At 41.2% G+C, this 27,841-nt stretch overlaps 1 protein-coding gene across 1 annotated transcript; it reads left to right on the top strand.

Moving 5' to 3' along the window:
- On the top strand, positions 1-27,841 carry GPR137B (G protein-coupled receptor 137B). The gene is made up of 7 exons (XM_082215101.1): positions 1-499; positions 13,910-13,959; positions 18,232-18,454; positions 21,773-21,920; positions 23,150-23,274; positions 25,165-25,289; positions 26,252-27,841. The coding sequence occupies exons 1-7, from the start codon at positions 128-130 to the stop codon at positions 26,361-26,363; spliced, it is 1,155 nt and encodes a 384-aa protein (XP_082071227.1). The 5' UTR covers positions 1-127; the 3' UTR covers positions 26,364-27,841.

Genomic DNA, 27,841 nt, shown 5'->3' with positions numbered 1-27,841 from the left:
GCAAGCCCTCGGTGAGCCGCCAAAGAGGAAGTGCGGCTTGTTTTCTTGCTCGGAGTTCCTCCGCTGTAGGAAGATGCGAGGAGGAGGAGGAGGAGGCAGCCGAAGCAGGAGGCCAAGTTAGCCGGGGATGGAGGCCCTCGAGTGGAGGAGCTCCCTGGGCAACGACACCTTCCCCTCCACTCTCAGCCCCGCCGTGCCTCCCTACGTGAAGCTGGGGCTGACCATTGCCTACACGGTCTTTTATTCCCTCCTCTTCGTCTTCATCTACATCCAGCTCTGGCTGGTCCTTCACTACCGGCACAAGAGGTTCAGCTACCAGACGGTCTTTCTGTTCCTCTGCCTGCTCTGGGCGTCGCTTCGGACGGTGCTCTTCTCCTTTTACTTCAGAGACTTTGTCACGGCCAATTCTCTCAGCCCTTTCGCCTTCTGGCTGCTTTACTGCTTCCCCGTGTGCCTCCAGTTTTTTACACTGACACTGATGAATCTTTACTTCACTCAGGTAAGGAAATGACCATGTCTGGATTGTGCCAGGATTGTTGTTGTTTTTTGAGGGTGGCATTCAGCTAAGTTGTACATGCAGAAATCATTCAGAAAGTCTTAGCTTTGAAATGGATGGACATGACTAAGTTATTAATTTAAGTGGGCCTACTCTGAGTAAAAGGTAGTCGAATCCCACCAGAGCACAAAAAGAGAGTTTCTCTGTTGTCTCTGAATCTCAGGGAGGGGGAGAAGCAAAGATAGCATTCCTCATGCATAAGAGCTTAGCATTGAATGAAATACCATAAGACATCCTTGTTTGGTTAGTATAAACTATAGTTCAACTTGTCGTGATTTTTCATACACCCAGAGCCATGTTACTTTTACACAAACCTTTGTTGCACACTTGTAGTAGTCAGTAGAAGTTGTCCTTGTATTGGATATGTGGGGGATACTTTAAAAACCCAACATGAAATGCTTAAGCCGATCCTCAAATAGATACTGATAAGGAAACGAAAAAGGAGGGAGGGAAACTGCTTCCTCATCAAACTAAGCAGGTCATCTGATTTTTACCAACAAAACAAAGTAAGGTTTTGCAACTCACTCATGTTGTCTGTTCAGCAAAGCGTCTGGATCTCAGTTCTGTGATCTCACTGCCATAGAGATGGGTTAGTATTAATAAAGCTAGCTATCAAGAGATCCAAATCTCTCTGGCCATTTATATTGATTGCAAGAGTTATTTTTGTTTTGATTTCAGTCCTGTCAAGCGATAACTTATTCAAAAGTATGTGCAGGAAAATTCTTTCAGAGAACTGGTGTGGCGCAAGGCTTAAGAATGGAAGCAATAAGCCTGCTCTTTTTTACCTCAGCCAGGAACTTGCTAGATGGCCTTAGGCAAACTTCTCACTGTTTTCTCAACCTTAGTTCACCTTCTGGCCTATTTTGCAGGACTGTTGTTTAGAGCTGGTGAAAGAAATGCATGTGAAGTGAGCTTTAAATACTTGAAATGCACTGATACGGAACGGGGGGGGGGGCAATGTCTTCTTCACTACAATATATTTGCTCAATTTCTCTAGGACTCCATCACCCCTCCCCTGTCCTCCATAATCTCTCAAGTAATACTGTCAAAATCCTGTTACAATGTATCCACTCTGTTTCTGCTTTTGCTCTATAGTACAGAGTGGCTTAGAAATCACTGAAATCTTCAAAAATTGATATAAAATCAACCGTAACTCCGATTTCTTCACTTTTGGTGTCATTCAACTCAGCTCCCCCTGGACTCCATAATGCTACCCCTACCTCCATAATCCCCAAAGCGGCAGGTCACGTACACAGGAATTTCTTAATCCTGTCAGATAGTCTTGCAAAATCCTTCCTTCGGGCAATATTAGGTGGCAGACGATGCATATCTCTGACCCATTGTCTTGCCACCACCGGTACTCAATAAATGTGTATCTATGTATATTTCCCGCTCCGCATATCCCCCCTCCCTCATCCGAAAATGCTAATTAATGTAATCCCACCTTTTCATAATGTATTCATGACGTGTAAAGTATATTCATGATGTAACTTGTGAAACCCAACCTTCCCATAATGTATTCGTGACGTTTCATGCACTGTATTCTGGGACATGGAGGGAAAACTCAAAAGTTCATGTCACCCCTTTCTCACTGTTCAATCTCGCCTTGAACCTGTTGCGCAATAAACTTGGATCTTCTGCAGTTTGCTCCTGCGTCCGGCTGAGCTCATTTTCTTCCGCAGGGACCCACGGACTTAGTCCGATGAGCTGGGTGGCAGAGTAACCCCGCACCCAGAATTTTTCCGTAACAGTTGGCTGCCCAACGTGGGGCTTGCGGTTCTCCCGAGCTGCTGACTGGGGGCCCCGAAATCTTCAGCCGGCTCCGGGCCATTTTGCCTGGGAAGATCCTTTTGGACCCCCAGCCATCTTCTGGGCGGTAATCGAAAGCCCTAGGAGTTCAGCCGGGGAGCAAAGAGGGATCCAGCCGGCTTATTCATCGATCCCGGGATCATCATAGAAGACGCGTGAGTATAAGGAAAAAGGAAAATCCAGTGCACTGGTGGGAAGGGGGTGGAAGTCTCCTGGCAACTGAATTCTCTGCCCTCCTCTCTATCGCTCCTTCTTGCCTTTCTCTTGGTCCGGTTAGTGAGAGAGACCGTGGACCGCTGCTCAACCCGAAAGGGGGGTTCTGAGCTCTATCTCTTTTCCTTAAAATCTCCAGCCAGCCGCACCAATTGGGAGTCCGAAAGTAAGACGGAGAGACCCGGCTTGGAAAGACAGCCGACTTTCCGCAACGGGCATCCCAGTTGAAAGCAAGGGGTTGGAGCTCTCTTTCCGAACTTCCCGAGCGCCCTTACGGAGGGGGCAGGAAGGGGTCTGGCTTTCTATCCCAATCCCAGCCGCACTGGTCGGTGCCACGTAACCGTGCGTGAGCCCGCTTCCAAAAGCAAGGGGGATTTTCAGTTCGAAATTCTATCCAGGGACCACCCGATCTGGCACCGCATGGCGCGGGCGTCCAGTAGGGCCCCTTTTCCTGAGATGTGACGATAGGTAGGAGGTTGCCAGGAGGGATAGCCCATGAGGAATTGGGCAGGACCGGCAGAGTGGAAAGAGACCCCAGGTTATAGGAAATAAGGAAATAAGGAAATAGGAAATGGAACGCAAGGAACCGGATAGCTAGAGCTCTCTAAAACCCACTAAGGAAGTTGCCAGGCAACTAGAAGCCCCTTCTCCTCTTTACTATACGTCCCTGTACTAAGCGTACCAAACCCCTAGACATACCAATCCTAATCAACCCCTCTTTTTTCCCCTTCTCTATCCCAGACACCCCCCCCAAAAAAAAAGGAAAAAGCAAAAAAGCAACAACAGCAACGCATGCATCTATAAAGGGGTACCCAGTCAACCAAGCGTTGTGAGCCCTACCAGTCTGATTACCTGGTGGTGTGTTTGAAGAGGCAAGGAGGCTCATAAAACCATGTGGGACCTTCCTACTAATTTCACTTAATGAAGCCAAAGGTAGTGGCCCATCTCCTTGCAATAACCAACTAAAGGATGAGAATATATATGTTTACATGTTGTCTGTTATGTGTGTTGTCTGTTAATACATATATGAGAATATGTATGTTTACATGTTGTCTGTTATGTGTGTTGTCTGTTCCTTCTGTCTCTGGCAGACTGCCTTTCTTAAGTGTGCATAGTTTAAACTGCTTCAAAATTTAAATCTAAGGAAGTCATGCTGGATCTTAGCAGTCCTAAATAAGAGAAAATGAGAATGAAGTGTGCAAATGTTTACCCCACCTCTTGCTTTGCCCCAACTTTTGAGATTGCGAGTCTACAGTCTTATTTTGGAAGGTGCTGATAACCTAATGTTTCTGCTGCAAAAGCCTAGTTGAGCCAACTGCTCTCTCAAGCTAAAATGCAGTGTATGTATTTCATTAAGCATATGCCTATGAAAGTATGGTGTTCCTTCTAAGAAAATATCTGAGTCCAGTTTTAACTTTGATTTGGTTGGACAGAAGAGTTATTGTAAGGCTCCTGATATCAGTCTCTATAAGACTTCCTGGCCTCTTTTCTTAGAAAATGCCCCCCCCCCTTGTTTCATTCTGTCTCTTTCAGGGTTTTTTTTTCCCCTCCTTCTCCTTCTTATTCTGTGCCAGGTAAATTTACTCCTGAGTAAGCTTCCTTTAAAGGAAACTGCAAGGGGGGGCATAGATTAGGCTTACTATTGCTCTGCAAGTTCAACAAAATTGTCAAATCTATGGCTGTTGTAATTATTTGTGAGTGGTTATATCAATTGAATTAACTTTGCTTTATAAAAGATCCTCTCCCTATCTTAGGAAAAATGTTAACTTCAATCTTCCTTTAAAGATAATTTCTATAGGTATGTGTGTGTTTCTGGTAGTACAAATCTTGCTATGAACCCTGTATTTTAGGGTTGGACTAGATGACCCCAGGTCCCTTTCAACTTTCCCAATTTGTGGCTGATGAGTTGAAATTCAGCCCAGGTTGGCTCTTTGTTTTTTAAAAGGTGTGATGAGAGGTGAAAGCCATGATGTTTGAAGCAGAACTGGTGATATCAAGCATTTAAGTGATTACAGTGTTTATCATTTTGTCTATTATTTACAAAAATCAGACTTAAAAGTCTACTCAAAGTTTAAGCACATACAAATGGGTAATCAAGTAGAATTAGCCTTGACCAATCCATTTGTCTGCAAATGGTAAGGCCGAAATGACTGAGAATGTTTAAAAAAAAAAAAAATTCCTATGAATTCTAACTCTCTGGCCATTTTTTACTCATAAATAAGAGAGCGGTTGATTGTTCCGCGAATGGCCAGAGGGATATTAGCCCTTTCCTGTACATAAAGGAAGCAGTCCCGTTTGCTTGGGCCGAAATCGCTAGCTTTGGTAAATACTTAAATTGCTGAGTTTCTCTTTTTTGTTTAAAATCAAACCCTGTTTTCAAAATCTACTCCTTACCCTTCCCTTCCCTTATTCAAATGTTAATTTAGCCAAAGGATGCAACATTTTCAATAGTACAAAAGGTTTGCTGAGACATGAACTCTGCACATGCACAGAGGCTAGATCAGCTAAAGAAGAGAGAGAGAGAGGACGGGGGGGGGGGGACTGTAAGGAGGGAGAGGAGGTTTCTTCCAAATGTAAAAGAAAAGTCAGAACCATTGAGGGAAATCACCCTTAATCTGTCTTTGCCCCAGGGGCTACTTAAGACAAAAGGCTACAAAAAAAAAAAAAAACTAGCCCATCAAAAGTCAAGAGCTTTCCAGGTTCCAAATCTTAACATGCAAAATTCTTTTCACAGGTAAATATCAAAGCATTCCCCCCTGATTGGGAATTTTAGGAACAGCATTTCCTGACAGGCTTCTCACATGAAATAATTTTCCCTTTTAACAGGATATGTGAACCCCGATAACAAAGTGTTTGTCCCTTTTCCTCCCACAGCAACTTTCTTTCTGTTCTGTGAAACAAGTCTGAATCCCTGCTGTATTAGTGACCTCTATCTCTTTGTGCCTTTGACATTTGCACTAATGCTAAGCATTATTACTTAATTCCATTGAGCAATTTGATCATTTGGACCAAATATTTAGTACTAAACAATATTTTACTTTCCTTTTTCCTTTTTCCTTTATATACAAACACAAGCAGGAAATATAAAATTATCAGCCTTTTAAAGAAGCTGGGCAGAGCAGTTGCAATATTTTATTAAAAATGCCATACAATGCAAAGTTTCTACAGGCTTTGAAATCTCAACTCATTTGGGATATTATTATTATTAATTTATTATTTATACCCCGCCCATCTGGCTGAGTTTCCCCAGCCACTCTGGGCAGCTCCCAATCAAGTGTTAAAAACAATACAGCATTAAATATTTAAAAAAACTTCCCTAAACAGGGCTGCCTTCAGATGTCTTTTAAAAATAGGATAGCTGCTTATTTCCTTGACATCTGATGGGAGGGCGTTCCACAGGGCGGGCGCCACTACCGAGAAGGCCCTCTGCCTGGTTCCCTGTAAGCTCACTTCTTGCAAAGATGGAACCGCCAGAAGGATCTCAGTGTCCGGGCTGAATGATGGGGGTGGAGACGCTCCTTCAGGTATACAGGACCGAGGAACTCACTGAATGGCTTGTGCAGTGTTCCTTTACAAGCTTGCTTGGAACAAAACTTTATATTATATATTATGTATAATATAATGTAACATTATTTATTTTTTAATTGCAGTTATTTAAATACCTCCTTCCAGGAAGCAAATCCTTCCAAAGAAGATTATAAGTAACATAAAATTACATTTTTGAAAAACAGAATAACCCTGCAAGTCTTTTGTTGAATGCAGATGAGATATTATACTGATAAACTTAAAAGAAGTAGTACACAAAAGCTAAAACACTGTTGTACCACCCCAATCTCTGAGCAGTGTGAGTTTCCAGGGGTTCCAGGCACTTATCAAGGGTCTGTGTTTCCTTTAGGAATGAAGCACAGTAGAGACTGTGGTATATAACACATATATACAACCTGAGCCTATGAAGGAGGGGTTCATAGGATTAATGCCCTGAAAGGGCATTGTTTCTGCCATAACTGCAGCCTTGGATTCCAGCAGAAATCAGGCATGGCTCTTTCTCCAGCTTGTTGCTTTTCTTCTGCAACAATGTACCATAACAGGTAGGTAGCCGTGTTGGTCTGCCATAGTCAAAATAAAAAAATTCCTTCCAGTAGCACCTTAAAGACCAACTAAGTTAGTTCTTGGTATGAGCTTTCGTGTGCATGCACACTTCTTCAGATACACAGATATGTACCATAACTCTGCCTTTGCCTGTTGAGGGAGGGGCTCCCACCCATTTGCAGTCTGAACTCATTAATCTCCCATCAGCTCACCAGGAAGCTAGCTTTGCTATCTCCAGAATTTAGACTGTTTGATTAGCTTTTAACACTTGCTAGATGCAGTAATCTGAGGAGTCTGGCCTACAGCTTAGCACCCCAATATCATAACAATAAATTTGTGGCAGATTTTGCTCGTACAGAAAAGCCCCCAATAATACTAATAAAAGAAGAGCTGAGAAAATAGGTCAACCTTTGAAGGTGAACTACATAAAAGAATTGCAAGGTCCATGATAATAAATCACACACAGGCTGCAATGCTGTGCACACACTTAGTTGAAAGTAATCTCCACTAAATACAATAGGGGTTGATTCTGAGGAAACAATACCCTATTTGAGTGGATGCTTCAGATTCTATACAGGAGGTGGTGGCAAGTTTGGCTTGTAATTCAACATGTTGTCAAAGGGTGCCCTGTTAAAATCACATCTACGTTGTCACAGAAGACAAGCAAGGGCAAGTGTGGAAAGGGAGGAGAAGAGATCACTCTGTCCAGAGGCAACTTTCACCCAAATAAAAATAAGAAAGGCTTCAGATTGGTTATGACATGACACCCAGCCTCTTGGGTGTGAAGGAAAGTTACTGAATACTAGCAAAAAAATATAAGTTTGTAGTTGGACATGTTGTAGAGAGAAAGCCCATAATATTAATTAGGATAGCTGAGCAGGAGAAATACATTAGGTAATTGGTTGAAATTATGCCAGTAAACTAACATGTACAAAGCATCGGCAAAGCAAGAGGCTATCTTGGACCTCATAGTACAGCTTTTGCCAGCCTGCCAGTTGTTTGGGGCTACAACTCCCACCAAGGCTGGCTGGGGGTGATGGCAAATGTCCACATCAGGTGGAGGGCACCAGGTTGGCATGTTAGTAGCATGTACAATACCACTGAGCAAGAGGAAAGAAAGAGGAACTCCAGTGCAGTGGTACCCAGCCCGTTTGGTACAGCAGCCCACATTTTAAAGTTTGCCCATTTCATAACCATTACTTAAGCCATCCAAGAAGAATTTTACCATAAATCCCTATTGATGTGGAATTTGTTAGAATGTTTATAGTGCTTACATAGATATTCACTGTTGTGCTTATGGGAATGTAAGAATAACAACCATCTGATTACAGGATATTGCTTCATGAGCTATAAAAAAATCATTCTGAACACATATGATTACGTAAGTGTGCAGTCTGTTAAGGGCATTGAGAGTTATTACGAGACCCCTGTGTCCCTTGCAGAGCAACAGTTCCCAGAGTGGTTTAACAGGAAACCCTCTGAGAGGACTAAGGCTCTCCTAACAATCACAGATAGTGGGAAGGACAAAAGCCAGAGTTGAGAGTAAGCAGTGATGTGGACCAGAAGCAAGCAGAGAAAGAGAGCCATCCCTGATTTCTGCTGCAATCCAAGGCTGCAACTATGGGAGAAATAATAGACTTTTGGGGTGTTGATGCTGTGGATCCCTCCATCATAGGCTCAGGTTGTATAGTAAGTGCTAGGAGCCCCTGGAATCTCGCAACATTCAGAGGTTGGGGTGGTGTACAACACTGGTGTCAAAAGTCGGGATACGTGTTTTCTGGAGAAGGGCCAGTGAGTGAGGTGTGTCTTGAGTCAAGATGGATGGAGGAACAGCAGCATTCCTGGAGCTGTTCAGGTTGATGCTCCAGCTGCAAATCTAGCAACAGGTAGAGCAGCAGAACCAGCAGATTGAGTGAATTATCCAGCAGCGAGACCAGGATGAGGCAGCGGCAAGCAGAGTGGGCAAGAAGGCTCTGTGGAAAGGAAAGCGTGACTCCATGCCAGGTGAGGGCCCTACCAGAGGAGACTCTACATGGGGTTGAAAGTGACCCAGGAGCCCAGCTGCAAGGCACATAGATGGAAGGGGTGGCTGAAGAGATCCAGAGTGTGGATGGGCAGGACTGTAAGCAGTCAATAGCTGAAGGCAAGGGGGAAGAAGGGGTGCAGCAGGAGGAATTGGAGGTGCTCCCACAAGAGATGGTAGACTCTCCTTCCCTGGAGGCTCTAAAGCAGAGGTTGAATGTACACCTGTTACGTATGATCTATCTAACATTCCAGCATTGCAAGGGGTTAGACCTTCCGGGTCCCTTCCAACTCTGATTCTATAAAGACACCACAGTCTCCACTGTGCTTCCTTTCCAAAAGGAAACAGACTCTGCTTAAGCACCTCGAACCCCTGGAATCTTGCACTGCTCAGAGATCAGGGTGGCCATGCAACAGTAATATGCCAACAAAACAAAAAGTTGTAAGAGGAATTCATCATACCAGTTAAGGATTAAAGTAGTAATTATTTTGGTTTTGCTTTCCTTGTGGGTCCATAAGCTGGGAAACACGGCTCTAGTGCAAATCCTTCAGAGTCCCTTCTTGCAAACTTTTCAGGATGGAACTAGATGTTTTCCAAATATGTGTCTTTGTTGGTAAGGAGGGTTTTGGAACTTTCTGTCCTTCTCATTTTTCCTTGCAACCTCAGCCTCCATGACTCGCCCTCCCCACATAATTATATTTATAGTTTTGGAGCCGTTGGGCTGGGTTAAGAGCTTGGGGGTGCTGGGGGGGGTGAGAGAGAAAAGCTGGAAGAGATGAACACTCACTCCTGCCTGCCACGTCTCTCCTGTAGATTCCCTGTTTCACCCCCATATTAGGTTTACAAATGGAATGGAACTCCATTTTTGCTGCGTAATATGCCTTTCCACTCTGAGTCAGAGTGCTTCAGCAAGTCACTTCCATACAAAACACAGGATTTATTCTCAAAGGAACAGTTATCTTGATCCATTGGGTGAGATTCACCGCATAATACATCTTTCTAATTAGGAACAAAATTGCATAACCCGTCTAAGGATTTCATCCTTAAATAGTCTAAGATGAAGGAGCAAAGACACTTGTTATTTTCAGTTTTTCAGTATAGGGCATATGGAGGCCATTTGACTCATCCCCCCATGGCTTTGTTTTGGTCTACTCACCTAAGGAAAAGAAAATTGTCTGTCTGTCTGTCTGTCTCACAGACGGAGAGAGGAGAGGGAGAGAGAGAGAAGTGTGTGTGTGTGTGTGTGTGTGTGTGTGTGTGTGTGTGTGTGTTAACCTATCTTTGTGATATCCAGAATTGCCACAACTAGGCCTGATTTAAATATTAAAACCTTCATTTTAATCTGATCCTCCTCACCCACTACATGCACGTCCTATGTTTCCATGCTAATGGGTCAGAGCCCAGTTTAAATGCAATGCCAGGTATATGCAATAATGCTTGAGTTACATTCTTCCTGTACACCCAGTGTACATTTTATTGAGTCTTAGATATGCAATAAAGGGTACCTTAACTGGAGTAGTGTCCTAAAGGCTGCTGATTTCGAAGTGAATGGTTTTTGTTTCCTGTTCAGTGTTTAGTCTCTTTCAGCTTAGCTAGTGATCCTGAGGCCAGGGACGCGATTAGAAGGTTGGCGGTTCGAATCCCCATGACGGGATGAGCTCCCGTTGATCGGTCCCAGCTCCTGTCCACCTAGCAGTTCGAAAGCATGTCAAGTGCAAGTAGATAAATAGGTACCGCTCTGGTGGGAACGTAAACTACATTTCCGTGCGCTGCTCTGGTTCGCCAGAAGCGGCTTAGTCATGCTGGCCACATGACCCGGAAGCTGTATGCCAGCTCCCTGGGGCAATAAAGCGAGATGAGCACCGCAACCCCAGAGTCGTCCGTGACTGGACCTAACACTCAGGGGTCCCTTTACCTTTAGTGATCCTGAAATTTCTCTGTCTTCTCTTGTCATGTGTAGCTTTTCCTCTTTGCTCTCAAAATGTATCTGCTGTCAGGCTGTGTTTTACACGTAGTTAATATGGAATGTGGCCGTTACTCAGCACAAAGGGTGCTTTCATATATGAAGTATGAATGGCCTCTGTAGCTCCCTCACATGCAAATGCCATTGGAAAGTCGATGCAGAAGCAAGAGTGGAAGAGAGGCATTTGTAATGTAAATGAACATTCTGGTCTATGTAGTTTTTACATTCGGATTATACATCATTTATGTTAAGTCTTGTGTATCAAAACACCCTTTTGAAAGAAAAGATTGAAGGTATAAGGGGATTAATGATTCCCACCCATGAATAATTCTCCAATTCATTTCGGAAGGAATATGAAACAAGATACAATCCTGGATATCTTGTCAATTACTATCTGTATTATTTGGATATACAGTGGCCACAGTTTGTTTAACTTGTGTTTTGTAATTCTGTATTGTATACACCTTTCCTTGCACATGTTTACATTCACTGATCACTTTCATTTTATTGTCAGTTGTGTTCTTGTGACATAGGTATGTGAAGTGTTGTTTCCACATCCTGATTAGTTCAGTGATCTTCACAGGGGAAAAGAAAATAACGTTGAAGAAAGTAAACAAGCAATCTGTGTGTTCTTATCAGTTGTGTTTGCAACACTTGGAATTATGGTGATTCCATCAGGGTAATCACATCTTTGACTTTTCAATGCTTATCCTCAAAGAGAAGTTAGCAAAGGTATTTCATGCTAGAAACAAGAAATAAGAATGCATATTGGTTCAGGAAAATTCTTTCTGTAAGTATTCCTAACACATGTTTATACCATGGCCAACACACACTGGTATTTGATGCTGAAAAGACTCGTTGTTAAGATGTAATCTACCAGATGGAGCTGAAAATCTTTACAACTTTAAGCAATTTGATTGTTTGTGCCAGCCATATTTAAGCTACTTTATGGGACTGCAAACCCTGCTTTTCATTTTGGTACGAAGAAACTGAAGGCTGGTTTACTGCCCTAGGATATGGTGGAGGGTGCTATCCTGAAACTGAAGGCTGGTTTACTGCCCTAGGATATGGTGGAGGGTGCTATCCTGTCACCAGTGTTTTAAAATCAGATTCAGCTGTCAGTCTGGTCAGCTTTTATATGTGGAATAGAGGAACCACCATCTTGCCTTTCACATCAGGCTTGCGCCATCTTGGGATAACCATGGGCCACCCACTATTTCTCAGCCTGGCCTGTCTCACAGGGATAAAATAGGGGGAAGACACCCTTTATGTTTTGGAGCCTAAGCAAATAGCATATTGTGTATCTACACAAGATGGGGCAATTATAAGTATCAATGCCCATTGTTTGGTGTTTACATCACCATATGAGTGCAAGAGAAGACATGTGTACTTTTTCCAAATGTTTGCTTATTCTACTTCCTGCCTCCCGGTTTAACATTGGAGAGCCATGCTCTTTTTACGGGTGTGTTTAGGCTTGGACTATTGAGATTAGCTGTGAGCACCACATTTTTACAAGGATGAAAACAAAATGGAGATGAATTAGAGGATGGTGATGAATATGAGTAACAAGTTTGGAACATATTAGCAAGTTTGTAGCATGTGGAAAAGGTTAAGAGGAAGTGGCACAGAATATATTTAGATCAGAAAAAAATGGGGAATGTGCCAGTTCTCAGGTCTTTATGCATCCAGGTCTTTAAACACACTTTCTAGGGAGTAAGCCCCAGTGAATAAGCTGGGACTTGCTTCTGACTTGCATAGAACTGCACTGTTAAAGGCTTCTATTTCGAACAGCGGAAGGGAACCCATCTGCTGGACTGCAGCTCCCATAATCTCTGATCATTGGACTATGGTGGCTGGGACTGGTGGGAGATGGGATCCAACAACATCTGGAGGTTCCCCACCCCTGGTTTACATTAAGTGTTTTTCTACTAGGGCTGCTTAGGGATGTTCACACATTACAATAGAAGAGGATAGATATGCACTATATACTTCCAATACAGTTGTTTGACTCCCATCCCCATCACTCCTAACCATTGCCTAATGGATACCACATTGGCTACTCCTGCTGTTAAGTATTTAGTAGGTACCTACTTTAACCCTGACTCCACTATTTTCTACCATGTGTCCACCTGGTGTGGAGAACACAGACTGAGGGGAACCACAGTGATCAGGTGGCGATCACAGGGACGCGGGTGGCGCTATGGGTTAAACCACAGAGCCTAGGAGTTGCCGATCAGAAGGTCGGCGGTTCGAATCCCTGCAACGGGGTGAGCTCCCGTTGCTTGGACCCTGCTCCTGCCAACCTAGCAGTTCGAAAGCACGTCAAAGTGCAAGTAGATAAATAGGTACCGCTCTGGCGGGAAGGTAAACGGTGTTTTCGTGCGCTGCTCTGGTTCACCAGAAGCGGCTTAGTCATGCTGGCCACATGACCCAGAAGCTGTAGGCCGGCTCCCTCAGTCAATACAGTGAGATGAGTGCCACAACCCCAGAGTCGGTCACGACTGGACCTAATGGTCAGGGGTCCCTTCACCTTTATCTTACTTTAACCCTGACTCCACTATTTTCTACCATGTGTCCACCTGGTGTGGAGAACACAGACTGAGGGGAACCACAGTGCTCTCAGCTGCTTCTTCATTTATGCAGTTCACACAAAGTTAACAAGAAGGATGTTTAGTCATTTCACTTGTTACAGTGCAAAAGTGGGCATATGCTAAATATATAACAGGCACTTGCTTTTTCTACTTTTATGTGTAAAACAGCCTAGAAAAAGGACAATAAGCATGTGGGTTTCAGCCAAGCAGGCTGAAATTGCTCATCAGGAAATACCTATGTTCTGTAAAAGCAGCTGAGCAATGGGAAATCAACTTACTTGGGATGCAACAGAGGGCTCATCCATACCATCATTTAATGTGTCAAGTAAGCTTTATGTGCTTCCATTAATTCTTTGTTGTCCATATGACATTCTGCTCTTTGTTCTCCTTTTTGGAGGATCTCAGGTATTGGAAAATCCAGACAAAGGGACTGGAAAGTGTGGGAAAGCCGTGATTTGGAGAACATGATATAGAAAATGGAGATACAGGAAGCTTAGTATCCACATTAAACGACAGTGTTCTCAGTCCCACAGCCCAGCAAACTTCAATGAATAAGCCAAGCCTGCTCAGCAAGGGCCCATCTCTATTAAAGGGACAAGAGAGTGCTCACAATATTTGAACCTTTAATTGTGTAAGTATAATATGCACTTTCATTTTTATTACAGGTGATTTTCAAAGCTAAATCAAAATACTCACCAGAACTACTTAAATACAGGTAAGAAACACCTTTCCTGTAAGGAATAAAAGGAAAAACAACCGTTCATTGCTGGCTGGGCTATATTGTAATGCCTCTCCATAGGAACTGTATTCACCTGCTAAAAGAAGTAATAATTACATGGCAACATTTTCTTGAGAGTTTTAGTGATTCTGAGGCACACTTTAGTCTGTTTATTGTTGGCATTCATCTGTCTCGAGAGACCATGGAGCGCACCTCTGGGGATGAAGTTAAACCACTAGAGATTCACAGTGCCTGTTGTGGCTCCAGAGAATGGTAACTTGTAACTGCTATCTCCTGCACTGTTTTTGCTGTAGTAGCACAAGTCTGGGCAGTGCGTATGGAGGTCCTGGGCTGCCCAGATGACAAGAGCCCCCTCCCGGCCTTGCTGATGTGGTCCAAAGGAAAGCAGAGCAATACGTTTGGCACCAGCTTAAATGCAGGAGTTGCTGGAAGAAGGTGTGCAAGACACCATCCCACCATCTTAGGGACTCCACTCCTGAATTGTGTAGGGTTTGTTACTTAGCCTTCTCTTCTCCCGAAGGGATCCTGCAACGTAGCAGGTAACACTTTAGCCTACCGTGCTTTGAAATAAGTGTTGGGCTTTTCTTTATGCATAGTATGTGCAAGCAACAGCAATGAACATGAGAGGACTGGAGTTAAATCTTGAAGGCCCTGAAATGCCCACATAAGGATTTTTTAGGCTACCACGAGCCTTGCCTCAGAATCAGGATGCCTTGCTTTTCCATGTCATGCCAGTTTTCTCACCCTGTGCCAGGATTCATTAGGGAGGATCCTAGTAGAAGCTGAGAGCCTGAGGAGAGCTTTTACACACAACACCTGGTCATACGCAGTTATTAAGACTCAGGAAAGACAGGAGGGAACCAAGAAGTTGCTTGCATTGAAGCTGCAGTTAATGTCCTCCAAGTTTAGCTCTCCAAGTGCACAACCCCCTTGGAAGTGGGGTAGGGTATCTGTAGCCCTACATTTGTTGTTGGACTACAGTGCATGCATGTAGCAAAATAGGTATGTGTGCATTGATCACCATTTGTTAAACATAGGTATGAAACATGAAAGGTGTAAAGTGTTTTCCAACTTGAAAATATCCACGGGTAGAGGTTGCCTTGACTTTCCTTCATGAGAGGCAACTGTGGTTCTGTTTCTCTGAGCAAACATGGTAAAGTAAGAAAACCTTCTGTTTCTGTATTTGACAGGAGTGTTTTTAATTCATGGCTTAAGCATATTGTTTGGATGTGTTCACAAACACATGTTGTACTCTGCCTCTCCCTACCAGAGTTTTGAAAGTGTGTGATGCTTAATCAGATTTCCATGGAACAAGTTCACAGGCTGTGGTTACTGTGCAACCATTTAACTACTTACTTTCCGAAGTACAAATACTGCAGTCTGTTCAGGATCAGTTTCAGCAAAGAATGCCCCTTTTTAGTACATTTAAAACAGATTGCTGTTTTTATTTCTATATCTCACCTTCTTATGAGTGCAAGGTGGCATAGGTAGGTCTCCCCACCACCAAATTTATCTTCACAGCAACTCTTTGAGGTAGGTAAGGCTGAGGGTAAGTGATAGGCTTGCGATTCATGAGCTTCATGGCTGAGTGGAGCTTTGAACCCTGGTCTCCAGGGTCCCAGTCCAACACACTAAACAGGGGTAGACTTTGGTAATATGGCACCCTGAGTGAGGTCAAAATTTGGTGCGCCCCGCTCCAAATATTTATTATTTTCACAATAATTACTTTGAGTAGCTACCATAATAATAATAATAATAATAATAATAATAATAATAATAATAATAATAATAAATTACTACTACTACTACTACTACTACTATGTGCCCCCTTGGCTCAGCACCCTGTGCAGGGAAACCTCCTGCAACACCCTAAATTTGGCACCACACTGGTTCTGTAGGGTGTTGGACTGGATTGCCTTCAAGGTAACTTTCCACTCCAACAACCTTTGGTTCTCTGTGGGTAATTTGAATCTATGGTGATCAAGTGACGTTTATAAATGGCAATAATGTCAGTTGCTAAATACTATTACTTTACCAAACGTTGTCATGCAGAAACTTTAATAATGGCTTATCATGTACTGCACACATGGCAGCATTTGCAGTGGGGAGTGAGCAGGCACCTGGTGGGCGAATGACAGTGAGATGTTGAACACAAGAGTCCTGTGTGCTGTGTGGCTTGTACTGCTAGACTGCTGTCCTCAAGTGAAACGGAGAACTTGGTCCCATCACCAGCGTTGCAGTGGGATTCCACTGCCACTTTGGTTGCCTTCTGTACATGGAATTGTGTGTTTTGGCGGGTGGTGGGCAATCTTCTCCTTTGCCTCAGGCAGCAAAATGTATTAAACTAAGTTGTATACACACCTTTAAAGCACATTTGCCTCCTCAAATAATTCTGAGTATTGTAGCTTGTTAAGAGTTGCTGAGAATTGTAACTGTGAGGTGTAAGCTACAGTGTCCAGAATTATTTGTAAGAAAGAGTGTGCTTCAAAGGTATGGTGCGTGCCTTAAGCTAAGGAACTATTTTGTCATGGAGAAACAATGAAGAGTTTCATAGCACCTTAATGACTAGCAAATTTATTTATGGCATAGCTTTCAGGTCTCCAGTTCCCTTCATCAGACATGACAAGTTTTATCTTGAGTTACAAGGGGTGAACATGGGGGGTGGGGGTGGAGAAGAGGAGAGTTACAGATTGTAAGATCAGAAGGAAATTAATTGTTGAAAAAAGGAGCTTCAAAGGAAGATTACATCATGAAACCATTGAATTACAATGAATCTACCAAAAGATTCATTGCTATCACTTGTGGCCTGAATTTTAAAAAAGAAAATCACACAGCATGAATTAATTAGTTTACCAATGCCAGGATGTCTGTGTTTTAAACAATTGCTTTGTCACTGGTAGCTGTTAATAACATAACTATCACCACCTGTACTTTCTGCATTTAATTTCCTTCTGACCTCAATGTTTACAATCCCCATCCCACGAAGCTATGTGCCTATACAGTATTCCTATAACTCGGGATAAAATTTTGTGCATCTGATGAAGTAGACTGTAGTCCACAAAAGCTGGCCATTTACACTGTTATGTACAGCCCAATCTCTGAGCGGAGAGAGATTTCAAGGGTGCAGATCATCCTTTGAGTTGGGTTTCCTTGGAACGAAGATCATTGGAGACTATCATGTCTTTTATTTACACTGAGCATAAGATGGGAGAGCTCACAGCCTTAACTCTCCAACAGATCTTCAAACAGTGAAGTCTCTGTGTGTTTCCAGCTCCAAAGGTGACTAGAACAGACTGGCTCCTGGCCTACCCTTCGACTACACCCAGGATGATATCGCCACCTGCCAAGTGAGGGTGGGAGGCCTGTTCCCTACTTTTGGAAACATCATTACCTAGTCATTTCTATGGCAGCACACCTGTATTTGGCCAACTCTTTTTAGTCAAGCAAAAAGAAGCTTAACAGACTTGCCTGTGGCCATTAACAAAGAAACTGGTTTGACCACTTCTACAGAATCCCATCTTACAGATACAGATACAGTACCACAGGCTTGGTGAGGACCCAAATATTATTTATTATTATGTCTGTCCTGCCCCTCTCAAAAAACCTGCGGCAGCAAACATCAAAAAGTTAAAACTATGCAATTTAAACAAAAATACAATTATATTTTTTTAAAATGAAAAACCATCTAAAAACATGTAAAATCATTTAGAACATACCTCCCAGTTACTAATTTCAAGCTTGCTATGGCCAGTTTTACTCAGCTATCAAATGCCTGGGTAAACAGGAATGTATTTAAGTATACATTCAGTATAGGGTGGTATACTAAACAAACAAACAAACAAACAAACAAACAAATAACCTCTGAAAGTCAATGAGAGAGATGCACCTTTCTCACCTTATGAGGGACAGCATTGTATAAATGAGGAACCACCACTGAGGAGACCCTGTCCCAGATGCCATCTATACCACCACCACCACCCCAATCCTATAAAAGGACATTTGTTAGGTGCCATAAAACTCTTCATTGCTTATGTGCGACAGACTAACATGGCTACTCCTCTAGAAATTGTAGTGGAGGGTATATAATAATAATAATAATAATAATAATAATAATAATAATAATATCTTTATTGTCATTTCCCCCTTCGGGGACAACGAAATATATTCTTGGATAACCCTGTGCATTTTATTAACACTTGCTAAAAAGGTAATCATTTAAAAAGCAATGTTTTCCTTCTCCCCATTTAGGTTGCCTCTTTATCTTGTGTCATTTGTTGTCAGTCTACTTTTCCTCCTGGTGAATCTAACGTGTGCCATACTTGTGAGAATAGAGAATTCAGAAAGGAAGATCATTGTATTGATCCGGGTTGCTATAAACGACTCATTGTTTGTGCTATGTGCCATCTCGCTCTCCGTTTGTCTCTACAAGATTTCCAAGATGTCCTTAGCAAATATTTACTTGGAATCCAAGGTAAAGTACAACTTCAGACATTTGTACAACTTCTGGGGGAATTGTATCTTTGTGAGGAAAAGTGAGTGGTATACGTTGAAGAACAAGGCTCCATACATTTAAAGCAGTATCATATCACTTCAAACAGACATGGTTTTCCCCAAGGAAGTATCTCTAGTTCTGTCCCCACAGTATGTGACTCATGAGAGAAAAACCCACTGTTTTTTCTGTTAAGTCAATATGAATTTATGTTCATTTTATTAGCTTTAGCCTGCAGTCCTTTGCACACATACCAGGGAGTAAGTGCCATTGAATGCAGGGGGCCTTACTTCTTTCTGATGCCACTCCCCTCATTGCCTAATGCTAGAAGAAGGCTACTTGCTTTCCCTTTTGCGACAGCGGAATTAGGCTCAGAAACGACATTGTCCTTAAGTGCTTATGTTTTTACCTTAATTCTTGCCCTTTCCCCCATTAGTTGGGGAAAGTGATAGGGATTCAGAAAAACAAAATTCATAATATAATTCTTCTCAGTTCATTTCCGTAGCAAAGGTTATGGGCAGCTATCTCCCTTCCTTCTCTTCATTTCCCCTCTCTTCTTTTAGTGTTCCCACTTGTCTCTTTTTATTCAGATGTTGGCATTCCATCCCATGGGTATTTAATAGTCTGATGAGCATACCTGCTTTCCTTCCTGATCAAGACCCACCAAGACTCATATTTGGGAACTTTTAGAAAAATGTCTCTTGTTCTGCCAGACAAATGCCACAGGCTGACTTCTTGTTCTATGTTGGTGCTAGTCCTTCATGCTGATTTAGTTTCCTATGGTAATTTGGTTATTTTAAAGAATTTTATGTAATTATTTAATGTGCTTAGTCTCCCTTTAATAACCCCAATTGAACACAGTGGGGCTTCCTTCCAAGTAAACATCGCTTGCTACGATTTATTTGCTACTGTGCAATCCTATACATTTTTGATCAGGAATAAGTACTATCGATTTTTTTCCTAAGAAAGTGTGCACTGGATTGCAAATCTTCAGCATAGACGTTACTGCTTTGCTGTGACTTCTGGGAAATAAGGGTGGGGCTTGTCTGTGAAAATGAATTACCTCATGAAACCACCCTGTGGTGACTTGCGCACAGCACACTCTTTTCCAGTGCACATTTCCATTTCCCCCTCTCATTGCTTGTGCCTGTTTCTATAAGGACAAACAATACGGTCCCAGGACATGTTTTGAGGTACATAAGGCCTGCACCTTGTAGAAGCTAAACAAGTTTGGGTATGTTAAGTGCCTGATCAGGAGAGTATCTTGGGTTCCATGATGGAAGAAAGGCAGGATATAATTGGAAAAGAAAAAAAATATGAATAATCAAAGTGAAAAACAGATTCACACGTAGTTAATTTCCTCTTCCAAAAACCTTAGCCCAGGGGTCAGCAAACGTTTTCAGCAGGGGCCTGGTCCACTGTCCCTCAGACCTTGTGGGGGGCTGGACTATATTTGGGGGGGATGAACGAATTCCTATGCCCCACAAATAACCCAGATATGCATTTTAAATAAAAGTACACATTCTACTCATGTAAAAACACCAGGCAGGCCCTACAAATAACCCAGAGATGCATTTTAAATAAAAGGACACATTCTACTCATGTAAAAACATGCTGATTCTCGGACAGTCTTCAAGCCAGATTTAGAAGGCGATTGGGCTGGATCCGGGCCCCAGGCCTTAGTTTGCCTACTCATGCCTTAGCCTGACTGAGTTATGGTTGGGTAGTTATGGATAAGAAATCCCTGTTTAGTGATGTTACAATATCTTTTCTTTAAACAATTACTGCCACATCTAAATAGGTTCTCTGCTTTATTGGATTCTGTTTTGCATACATATTATGTGTCAGCACTCCTGTATAAATAATTCAGAGTGGCACTGCAGCTGGTTGAAATAATCCACCACCATACTCAAATGTCCTGGTATCACATCAATGCATTTCAGCACAAAAAGTAACAAATCAGGGATTTGGGGTCATAACACCACAAGTGGTAAATCTGTCGGATATTTGGAATATACAGTGTTCGCTCTTCCACACATGCAACTTACAGATGGGTAGCCGTGTTGGTCTGCCATAGTCAAAATAAAAAAATTCCTTCCTGTAGCACCTTAAAGACCAACTAACTTAGTTGGTCTTTAAGGTGCTACAGGAAGGAATTTTTTTATTTTGACATGCAACTTAGAAAGTGATATTTTGGATATTACTTCAGCAGAAGCACAACAGAGCAATGATCCTTTCTTTGCAGGATTTCTGTTTGGTTTTATTCCTTCTTTCATGACACAGAAATCTACAGAAATGAATGAACTGGCTGCACAGGGACTGACACATACACCTTTCCTCCATGGGGCTTAGGGCTGGGTTCATGGGTGAGGGCTACACCCTTCCCAACAACATTGTGAGTGAGGTAGGTAAGGCTGTACATGTCTAGGCCATGGCTCTCCAGAGAGCTTCATGAGCTGAACGAGGACTCAAATCCAAATCTATATAAGATCTTAGGAAGCATGGTGTTAATTAGGTTAGAGAAACTGCAGTGTAAAAGGCCACAAAAACTGCTCTGTCTCAGTTGGTTAATTTGGGGAAATACCATACTGAAAACGCCAGCTATATAGTTCCATTTTTAGACTTGGTTGTAATAGGATGGGAAGTTTTATTTCAGCTTGTTCCTCCCAGACTACCATAGCAACAATGTTTTATCTCTAATGCAAATATGTACATAGCAATGATTTCCTCTTTTAAGTGTCGTCTGCTGTGTGTTAACTGTCCCACCACAGCTTTCGCGATCCTTTTTCCTTTAATAATGCCACAAGCCCTTGGATCAGCAAAGTGTCATGTGCTTATTTAAATGTTCTTGGTTCAGACAGACAGCTTAAATGTGCTTAAATCTTGGAAATTAGACTAGATGGGAATAAAATTTCAAATACTAGAAAGATATATCATCTTAGATCCAACCCAACATATAAACAAACATCAAAAGTTGGTCTATAAGAGAGGCTGTGATCCTGTGCACACTTTTTTGGGACTGAATTCCACTGAACATGATAGGACTTCTTACTTAATAACAATGCATAGTATGGCACTGAATTATTATGACAACTCAGCTGCAGAATGTGGGTAAGTATGAGCACTATTCATCTGACAGTACTAAAAGAAACTGTAGATTTAAACAAAACATCATCTGAGATGGTCCTAAGTAACTTGATGTCCAGCTATGCTATTCTCCTAGAATCATGGCATTTCAGTGCTCACTTTCCAAGCCCAAATTCAAGTATACTAAGATGTGTGTATTAATCTCTCCTTTAGGGTTCATCCATATGCCAGTTAACTACTGTAGGAGTGATTGTTATACTACTTTATACATCAAGAGCCTGTTACAACCTGTTCATTTTATCGTTTTCTCAAAACAAGAATTCTTTTGATTACGACTGGTACAATGTATCTGATCAGGCAAGTACAGTACTTTCCTGTGATATCAAGATTAAAATCATTCTTGCACTGATATTTGACTTCATAAAAGGAACGACCCTCTCCACCCATTTATCTGACATGCATTGCAATTAATAATAATTTGCCACAAAGGGTTCTGCTCACGTCAGGCTGTGCTCGGTCTGCAAGGTAAGAAATTTTTGTGCAGATCTATATGTAAGCTTTTAGATATCAAAGCTTTGTAACCTAAAAAAAAAGAGGCTACAGAAGCTTAGCTGGAGAGCCATTTATATGTAGGACTCATTTATATGCATTTTGTAGTCCAGGAATGTGATATAAGGAGGAGAGTAAGGCAGTAGAACCACTTTGTCCTGCAGAAAAATAATGAAATTATCTTGAGGAAACCTACCATGTGCATCTGCCTGGTTTTGGTATGATGACTTCATAAAAAAATAACCCATGGAAAAGCCTTAAGAAAGCATTCCTTTTAGGCTATAAGAAGCTCTATCTGCCAGCAAGTCTTAATTGGGCTTTAGATTTTACAGATTTCACTGGAGCTACTCTTGTAATTAAATCATCACAGGATGCCCAACCAAGTAGCAGCAGCAGCAGCAGCATGGTGCAAGGTTCATTTGGTTCATAGGCAGAAAAGGAAGAGCTGCACTTGTCTGCCCCTTGCACATTAAAAAAAAACAAAACTAAACAACTGGCATGCTTTCAAGGGACACATTTCGTATCACATGTAGTTTAGCCCCAATTGTGATTCATTCCGAGAAATCCAACCAGGTCAGTTTATCCACGAGTGACTCATGGGTATAACCCTTCCAGCGTGACTAAGAACTAGGCCAAAATTGCACACTGTGTCTCTCATGTTATAAGTACATCCCCAAAACAGCTTGTGGAAGAGTTCATCTACTTAGTTCAGCCTGTTTAAAGTGCCCACGGGTCATGGCATCCTGACTAGTGGGATCTGCTGGTCAGAAAATCCCTCTGAAACCTGCCTGCCTGCATAGATGCTGGTTCTTTGTTTATTTTGGCCAAGAAAATTGTAGATGCATCTAGGCCATCTCTGATGCCCAGAGTTTTATTTTATCCAGTTGATTTTCACAGAGAATGGTGAAAGAGTTGCATTTCTGCATGCAGAAATGTTTTCCTTATGCATTCTGCAATAAATGGAGGTTGTGGGGTTGCTAGCAAATGCTGAATTTAGTTGTACATCTAATACATATTTAACTTTAATTTTGCAACAGGCAGATTTGAAATGTCAGTTGGGTGATGCTGGATATGTTGTATTTGGAGTAATCCTGTTTGTATGGGAACTTCTGCCCACATCCTTAGTGGTGTTCTTCTTCCGTGTCCGAAACCCTACAAAAGACCTAGTAAGTTATATTTTCCCCGCATTCAACATATGCCCACTTCTTGATATTCTGTTTTTTTAAAAGGAAATGCCTCTCCTGTCCTAGCAATGTCACATGTCCCTTCTAAAATCTGAGTGCACACATTTATTGATCAATACAGACACCACCCTTTGTTTTTGCATAATTATTCTTCCGCTCAGCCCATTCTGCTCTAGAGTCATTAAAGGCAATTATTTCCTGATGTTAGGGGCTCTCAGCTTTGGGGGAAGGTGGCACAGGGTTGTTGGCTCAAAATATCTGGATTGCAAATATTTATGATAAGGAAGGATTTGCTTGCCTCATTCTCGATTTATTGTTACTCACTATGAAATCATTTAAGAATTCATCTTTTTAAAGTTACATTTAAAGCAGAAGTTTGCAAAATGTTATAAAGGAGAGGGAACAGATCAGTGTATAGAGCTTCACTTTATTTAAACCAGATTCTTGTTTTGCATATTTGTGTTCCAAAATCTTTGTTTGTAACTGATGTAGCCTTTTTTACTTTTTTGGTATTTCCCCAGGCTGGAAAATGAGGGAAATACACAAAAACATTTGTTTTTGAAATCAAAGGTTCTTTAAAAATTAAGATAAAATTGGGGGGGGGGGAATCATTTTCTCATCTTCAATTCAAATCCTAAAGATTAGCCTGCATAGCCATATTAGAATGCCAGCTACCTCCTCCCACCTTAAGGCTCTTACAAGATGCACCCCTTGCTTTGTTTATCATTGAGCCTGATGAAGTATTATGGAGAATTCTAAAGCTTGCGTACTGTTTTGTGATACTTTTTGGGCCAATCACAGTATCTCCCAAATATGGATTTTGGAATTGGATATTCTGGAAATTAGCCACTAGAGGGGAGTAATAGCCAAAAAATAAATAAATAGTAATACACTGTACTATATATGTGACTGGAAGTTTATATAAGTACATAGCAGAGCTTTGTTAACAGGGAATTAAATGACAGTTTAAACTGCAATAGAGACTCCTTTGACTAAGTTTGTATTTATATCTTCTTTAAAGAAGATCCTCATAATTTAATTTATTTTAATTTATTTTTTCTCTGATGACACTATACGTTTCACAATGTGAGACACTGGGTGAAAAATGGTTTCCTCTCAAATATAAGATGACAAAATAATGCCAAGCTAAGCAAGTTTCTTCATGATAACAATGAGCAAATATAATTCTGTGGCCATTTTAGTATGCCTTTTTTAAATAAAAAAAATGACAACACTGGTATCGTGAGCAACCTAATAATAGCTGTTGACTAGAAGATAGTTCAATTGGTAGAGCATGCAACTGTTAATCTTGGGATTGTGCAACTTTGAGCAAAAGATTCCTGCATTTCAGGTGGTTGGACTAGATGACTCTTGTGGTCTCTTCCAACCCTACAATTCTCTAATTCTATTAATTTGGGCCCCTGTATTTAGTTAGGGACATTAGAGTTCAAAAAGAAATTGCAAAGATTCAATGTCAAATCTGATAACAAAAGACGAGGTAATTTGGGTATGTCTCAATGTAGAATGGGTGGCTTGTTAAATCAGAGTGTAAATTAGAACAGATAAGCCAGATCATTTGCTTACTAATGATACTCTCATTATGCTTTGGAAACTTTGCAAGATTTAACTTTATATTGTCTGTTCCTGTTCACTCCCATCATTTCCCTCCAAGCAAAAGGAGAAGGAACAGAGGCTATATTCAGAAACGTTTACCAGAAGGCCAGCATGTAAATGAGTGCACAGAAATGTGAGACAGGATAGGAGAAAAGTGATTAGAATTTTCTGCATTTCTCTTTAAAGACAGATGCCAAATCACAAAACACAGCAACGGGAAATGGGTGCAGTGCAAAATAACTTCTCTTTCATCCCTAGACAAACCCAGGAATAGTACCAACTCATGCGTTCAGTCCAAGGTCTTATTTCTTTGACAATCCTCGCAGATACGACAGTGATGATGATCTGGCATGGAGTATATCACCGCACAGTATACATGGCAGGTGAGGCAAACTGATGAACAGAGCCAAAGGTAATTGTGCCTAGTTGTGGCAGAATTCTAGCTTTGGTAGCTTCTGTGACTGGAGCAGAGGTAATTTTCAGAATTTCCCCCTTTCTCCTGCAGTCCCTCCTAGGGTCCTCCTAGAACAGAGAGGAGGGGCACAAGGGCTTACAGAGGGAAGGAGTAATTAGCCTAGGCTACTTTAAAGAGCCTTCTGTCAGCAGAGAAACACAATTGTACAACACCCATTAATTTCAAGGGGGACCTATTGATTTCAAATGTTCTACTTGGCTGTATTATTCCCAGTATTTTGCCACAATAACAATTTATTCTTTACAGTATTCTGCCACGCTTCTGTAATGCCTAGCTTCTATCACTCAGGTTTATGTGTGATTCCAACCTCTTTCTGTATACTCCATGAAAATTTGAGTTTCATTCCCCAATGCCCTGCATTATTAAATTGTACAGGACTGGGAGACACCAGAAGAACAGGAATTACTTCCTACAATTCATTATTCTACACAAAGCTGGGAAGACAACCAGCTAAACAGGTTATAAATGCCACAAACATGCAGATAAGTTATTGTTGGAATCTTTATTAATGTGTCTCATCAAAATATGTTGCGTGTAAATGAAAGTTGTACTCAGATTTAGTTTCCAGTACAATTGGGGATTGTCAGCATAGAACTCTTGATGACCTGGATTAACAGCTAAGTATAAAATTTAAGCCAAGCCACAGTGTTATGTTCTTGTGTGATCCTATGCCCCTCTAGCAAATTCCTTTCCAGCTGCAGCAGGAATTCATTTCAGGAACCACAGGATTGCAGCAAACATGTCTGCACAATTCCTCAAACCAAAGGATGTCTAGTGCCTGCTTAGAACTTCACAGAAACACATGACCTGAAGTATTGTTTTATCGCCTATATTTTACCAAGTTAATTTCTCTTTAATTTTGTTTTCTAGTTTCTCCCCCGATTACTATGACTGGGGACATCAAACCAACAGCTTTATACCTCACATTGGATCCGTGCAGCAGGATTATACAACAGAGATAGAACGACCAAGCCCTATGTAGCACCAAACCAATGTTGATTTAAAAAAATCAACATCAGTAATAAGGCACAAGTTACAGGGGCATAGCATGGCCCATGGAAAAACATAGGAGTAAAAACAAGCTATAGGTTTACTTAGTTAAACCATACAGGTTTACCATAGTTATATTTTCATTCCAATATGCCTTGCTTATGATGTGATCTTGCAAAGATTTGCACATGTACTTTAATTATACATAGGAGCACTCCTACTGAAGTCACTGTGTCTCCTTTTATAATGAAGACAAAATACAGAGGTGTTATTACAAGACTGCAGCTTAAGAGAAAATATTTGTATTCTGTATTATCTATTTTTATGTTGGAAAACTACTGCTATAAATTTATAGCCCTTTTCTTATATTGTCACTGTTTATATGTACTGAAATAGTTTTGTGTCTCATGTTGTAATGCATTCAGTAGGATATGATGATGATGATGATGATGATGATGATGAGTTGTGATCATCATACAAACTATTTTGGCAATGTTGATATAAAAACATTTTTAAAATACTCCTAGTTCCAACAAAACGTTCATTATAAAAAGTCTAATATTACTTGATGCATGTATGGAATGGATGACAAGTAAGTATTGCCAATTGTGATTAATGAGAAACTGCTAATTTTATATTCAGTTTCTTGGGATCCTACCATGAGGAAAGAATAGACATAAAATAAAAAGCTTCCACGATACCTATGAGCTCAGCATTTGATAGGAGTTCATCATTTGATATAAGCAAACAACAGATCTGTATGTAAGCTTAAGAATAAACACTGTCCAAGTCTTAATAGAAAACCAAAAGTTTTATTAGTATTTATCCCTGTATATAGTCCAGAGTCCATTTTTTACCAGTATAAGATATATGTCCAACATTACTTGTGTTTGTCATTTCCAATTACTAACCATGGCTCTGCCAATATTTTTCATGAGTCAGCTGAACACCAAGTGATCATCTAAAGATCAGGTACCAAATTCAGTTCTTTGCCTTTTATTGGTAATCCAGGCTTCATTTACATTTTCTGTTCAAAGTTGCAGGTACATTGGCGCAAACTACATTGTATATCTGTACAATGACACTTTTAGACAGCATATGAAAAATGCAAGGCCCATTTTTGAGAAGAGATGGCAAATGGGGTGGGGTAATCTTTGTCCCTCATTTAGGAGAACATTTTGTAAACGAGTAAACAGATGTATTAACAACGGAATTATTGTTCCTAGCAGGATGCAGTCTTAAAGAAAATGTTACCACTTCCTTCATTAATATCTACTTCAAGTATTACTCGTTTGATCTAGTGAGTAGAATGCAGACCAAATAGGTAGCCTTTTACCACAGCAACTGAAAAAAATGAGGCGATTGGGTGAAAATGGCTTAGTTGACTAAGCTCAATAGGTACAATATAGGAGTCTGCTTTTGCCCAGCTATAAATAAGAATATCAAGGTTATAGCTACCCTATCCTCACA

Source organism: Podarcis vaucheri (genome assembly GCF_965113315.1).
Source record: "Podarcis vaucheri genome assembly, chromosome: 3".
Classification (NCBI taxonomy): domain Eukaryota; kingdom Metazoa; phylum Chordata; class Lepidosauria; order Squamata; family Lacertidae; genus Podarcis; species Podarcis vaucheri.
This window is presented reverse-complemented; position numbering and strand designations above follow the sequence as displayed.

Coding starts and splice junctions, on each gene's coding strand:
- GPR137B (XM_082215101.1), top strand. CDS start 128: ATGGAGGCCCTCGAGTGGAGGAGCTCCCTGGGCAACGACACCTTCCCC. Junction 18,455..21,772: donor ATATTTACTTGGAATCCAAG/GTAAAGTACAAC, acceptor TCTCTCCTTTAG/GGTTCATCCATATGCCAGTT. Junction 21,921..23,149: donor CAATGTATCTGATCAGGCAA/GTACAGTACTTT, acceptor TGCAACAGGCAG/ATTTGAAATGTCAGTTGGGT.